This window comes from Triticum dicoccoides, chromosome 3A (assembly GCF_002162155.2).
Source record: "Triticum dicoccoides isolate Atlit2015 ecotype Zavitan chromosome 3A, WEW_v2.0, whole genome shotgun sequence".
In the NCBI taxonomy this organism is placed as follows: Eukaryota; Viridiplantae; Streptophyta; class Magnoliopsida; order Poales; family Poaceae; genus Triticum; species Triticum dicoccoides.
Window position 1 is genome coordinate 300546528 of NC_041384.1, and position 4226 is coordinate 300550753.

A 4226-nucleotide genomic window follows, 5' to 3' on the forward strand; every position below is an offset into this window, starting at 1 on the left:
GCCTGCCCGGACCTTCCGGCCTTCGGATGCCAGCACAGCTCCACCGTGCCATCTCTCTGGTTAGGCCGGACCCTCCCCGGAACTTCCGGCTCTGCCTGCGCGCAGCCACTCGGGCCCGAGGCCCATGTACCCCTTCACTTCGTCCCCCTTTTGCACTTAGACTATAAATAGACCCCCCTTTCATCCTAGCTAGGGTTAGCGTTGGTTTAGCTCATACTTAAAGATAGAGCTTCCCTCATCCACATCGGATCTACTCCTCGTGAGAGACCGCGACCTCTTCGGAGAAGATCTCTTTGGATTCAAGCCCCCTTTCTAAGGGAAGATCCCCCCGTGGATTCAAGACCTCCTCACGGAGAAGAACCGGTTACCTCTTGTATCGTCCGTTGTTGACTTTGGATCTTGTATCGTTCTATGTACCCGAGGATCTAGCACATGTGTGACTTGTTCTTGTTAGTTTGAGTGTTCCTCTTGTGTTTCCCCTTGTGTTTTCTCTCGTTTCCCTCCTCGTGTTCTTCGCGTTCTTCGCGGGATCCGCTCCTTTCGTGAAAGATCGGGCGATTAGGGTTCTACCCTACATCACACGTGCCAGAACCATTAGTTGGTTTCGAGATCTTATGGGTATCAGCTCTAGCCTACCCCAACTTGTTTGGGACTAAAGGCTTTGTTGTTGTTTTTGCTATTGATGTGTGTTCAATCTTACCTTCATTTGTATCGACAAAGTTGACATAACTAGTAGCAGTCTCCTGTCCTCGCTGTTTCACCTCGGCTGAGGTGGCTACATTTGCCTTGAGAGCATTCCAATAACCACCATGCCCATTCCGACCACCTCTGTTGCTGCTGCCACCACTATACCCTCTGCCTCTTATGGGTGGTTCTATGCAAATCCGACTGATATACCCTAGTTGACCACACTTGTAACAATCCCTAGAACCTCGTTGGTCAGCCACTCTGTAAGCAGGTTCATTTCCATCTCCTCTAGATTGCAGGTGTACCTCTTCCTGGGACATCGCAACAATGTCCTCATCTAGAGACACAAGCGCTGTATGTGTGCCTGGCAATCTCCATGGATTATGCATGGGGAAGCTAAAGGGGATCACACTTATCCAGATCGGCCCAAAGGTGTTGCAGCTTATTCACATACACCACCACATTGTTCGTCACAGCATGGATCTTGTCTTCAATTTGAGACATGAGCATCAGAGTTCCCCTACATGAGTACCTTTTGGACAGCAGGGTCCACACATCAAAAGCACTCGAGAATGCCTGAACAGACGCTGCAATAGCAGGAATCAGAGAATTGCGCATACAAGCCAGTATCATGGAGTCAGTGACACTCCACTTTTTCCATTCTGACCTCTCCTTGCCAACCGGTTCTTCAACCGTTCCAAGGACATATCCCATCACACCCTTTGTCTTCAAGACCAACAAGGCCCGCCTGGTCGGCCCGCCTCGACCAGCTCAGGTAGCTGCTCACGCCATTCAACTTGACATCATTGCGCATGAGCTCAAGCAGATCTGTGTGGGACACAACAATGGCGCCACCTGCAGGAGGTGACCCCTCGGCAGCTTTCATAATCATTAGCGACACAAGTTTCCCTATATCAGCAGTAAATTCAGTCCCCATGACTGCCTCCGCCTCCTCTTCTCCTGGATGTACCATCTACAGGGTTACGTCCTTCCTCTGCAATCAACAGCCACACCGCAACCAGGATCACTCACTTGGCTGTGAGACCTCTCCTACGTGCGCCAGCACCAAGCTAGCCAGCAGCGGCACCACCAACTCCAACCAGCACCAGCAGCTCTCAGCAGAATCAGCAGTACAGAACGCAGCAGCACCTGTGCTTCCTCTGCCAAGCAGCACCAACTCACCCAGCAGTACCACAGCACCCATTTCGTATTCCTCTGCCAAGCCCTGAGTGTTGGACGCATGCATCCGCACATGCAGTCCATGCAGCTCCGACGTGACCACGTCCCTGCTCCCAACTGCCTGCGCTCCTTCCTCCACTCTGATCGCATGCAGCTAGCATCTAGGGACTTAGTTAATCAGTTAGTGTGTGCACGTTGTGCCTATGTACTGGTATATATATATGTACTCTCCTGTGAATGAATACAGTGTGTGATTGCTCCAGTTCTAGTCTGTTCCACTACATGGTATCAGATACCTAATTCTTTCTCCCGATCCGAACCTCTCGCTTCCGCCTCCCTCCCATGGACTTCTCTGATCTGACCTCCGGCGGCTCCTCCAGCTCCAATCCGTTTGCCGCCCCAGCCAGCCTCCTCTCTGTTCCTCTCTCCACCATCCTCACCCTCAACATCCATGGCCAAATTCCCGTCACCCTCCACCTCAACCCTCCCAAGTTCAAGCTCTGGTGCTCCTTCTTCCACGCCCTCTTCATGTCGTACGGCATCTACGACCACGTCGACGGCTCCGTCGACGCCAAGCACCGCCGCCACGACGTCGCCTGGACACAGGTGGACTGGTGCATCGTCCGTTGGCTGTACACCATGATTTCCGACGAGCTCCAAGGTATGGTTCCGCAGGACCATCCCTCCGCCTTCATCTTGTGGAAGGCCATCTGCAGTCTGTTTCTGGACAACCGCACTCAGCGGCCCGTCGCTCGGTGCTGCCCGGCGGCCATGGCCGTGTGGGCGGCGTGGTAGCCGGGGTGTGGCGTTCGGTGGCGGTGAGTGTTGGCCGGGTTGAAAACCTGCTCTATCTTCGGACGAACCGGCGGTGGAGTTGCTCGTTCCCTTCTTGAAGGCGTCGTCGCGGCTCTCATTGCCCGTTGTGTGGATCCAGGGGAAAGTCTGATCCTCGGATTGGACGGTGGCGGCACTCCAGTGTCGTAATCTTCCTGAAGGCATCGTCATGGAGCTCACTGTTCGTCGTATGTGGCTTCATTTCTTTGCGGTGCCGTGGTCACTGTTGGAGTCCCCGGTTGCTCTTGTAGTGCTAAGGGTCGTATTGCTGCGCTCAGCGCCTATGTATCCTGCCTTGGGTGTGTGCGTGTGTTGTGGTGGCGTGCGTTTGTACCGGGTTATTGTCGGTCATTGCTTTATATATAAAGCGGCGCGAAAGCCTTTTTCGGTGAAGTTAGCCACTGACTTAATTTTGGGCTATACAAAAATTGCCTTACAGCACCGAGAATAATAGTGCAATACTTACTTTGTTTGGAGAAAAAATAATGCAATACTTACTGCCATAACTCGACCTGTGAACTCATCCACAATAAGCACCTCCTTGCTACGAACAATATAATTCACATCCCTAAGGAAGAGCTCCTTGGCTTTGATTGCATTTAAAACATATGAAGCCCATTGTTCACGAGGATCATATAAATCATCTATGTCCAGTATTTCTTCAGCATCAGCGTAGCCTTGTTCTGTTAGTAAAACATTTCTCTGTTTTTCATCAACCTGAAAAATAATATTTATAAGAGAACGAATTGGATTGCAGCTCACAAACTAGTAAACAGGAGTATGAATACAAGAACAGATTTATGGCTAGGTCAAAGAGAAGATCTATCAGCGATGTACTCGTATATTTTAAAAATGTACTATTCTGAAGTGAACAGCAATAGAATACTTCTTACAGAACGTGCAAAAAACAATTACCCTTCTTTTCATTAAGAGGAGAAGCACAATTGTTACAAGAGTTAAGAGCCAAGGCAACAAGTGCCACCCATAACAACACACAACAGTAAGTGAATATTAGTACCGGTATTCAAACAAGAACACAGGTGAAAGATGGGGAGAGAATACAAGTTTCTTTCAAGGCAAGCTACATGATTTCATGTGCTGCGTGTGCCACATGCATCGGTTATGCCGCATGAGCCGCTTGTTGTGTTTTTTCGTTTTTTGGGCTTGTTGAGTTGTGCCCTCAGCAGAACCCCCCTTTTTGGACCTGTGTGTGCTACCATGTGAGTTTGTGCGTGTGTGTGCGGCGTGAACCTTGTTGTTTTGTTGGACCTTGTGGCTCTGGTGGTTGCTTTATTATATATAAAGCGGGGCAAAAGCCTTTTTCGGTAAAAGAATAAAGTTGTGAGGCTGAAGCGTGATGACGGGGTGCTTACAGAGCGTTAAGGAGTACTGGTGTAGGTGTCCATACGTATTCCTATTAGTCTAGATTTCATTCCTTGTATCCCAAGTCTCCTGTACTATATATTTGCCCCTTGGCCTATGCAAACAGATAAGTTGCTCCTCTAACATGGTATCAGGAGCCCAGG

The 4226-nt window shown here is 50.0% G+C and overlaps 1 protein-coding gene across 2 annotated transcripts in view; it reads right to left on the minus strand.

Annotated features, from left to right (window-relative positions):
* LOC119268101 (protein translocase subunit SECA1, chloroplastic-like) overlaps positions 1–4226 on the minus strand; it is a 46969-nt gene that overhangs the window by 34010 nt on the left and 8733 nt on the right. For both annotated transcript variants that reach the window (XM_037549608.1, XM_037549607.1), the window contains exon 5: positions 3199–3417. In XM_037549608.1, coding sequence (XP_037405505.1) covers positions 3199–3417 — 219 coding nt within the window. The remainder of the gene's footprint in view (positions 1–3198; positions 3418–4226) is intronic.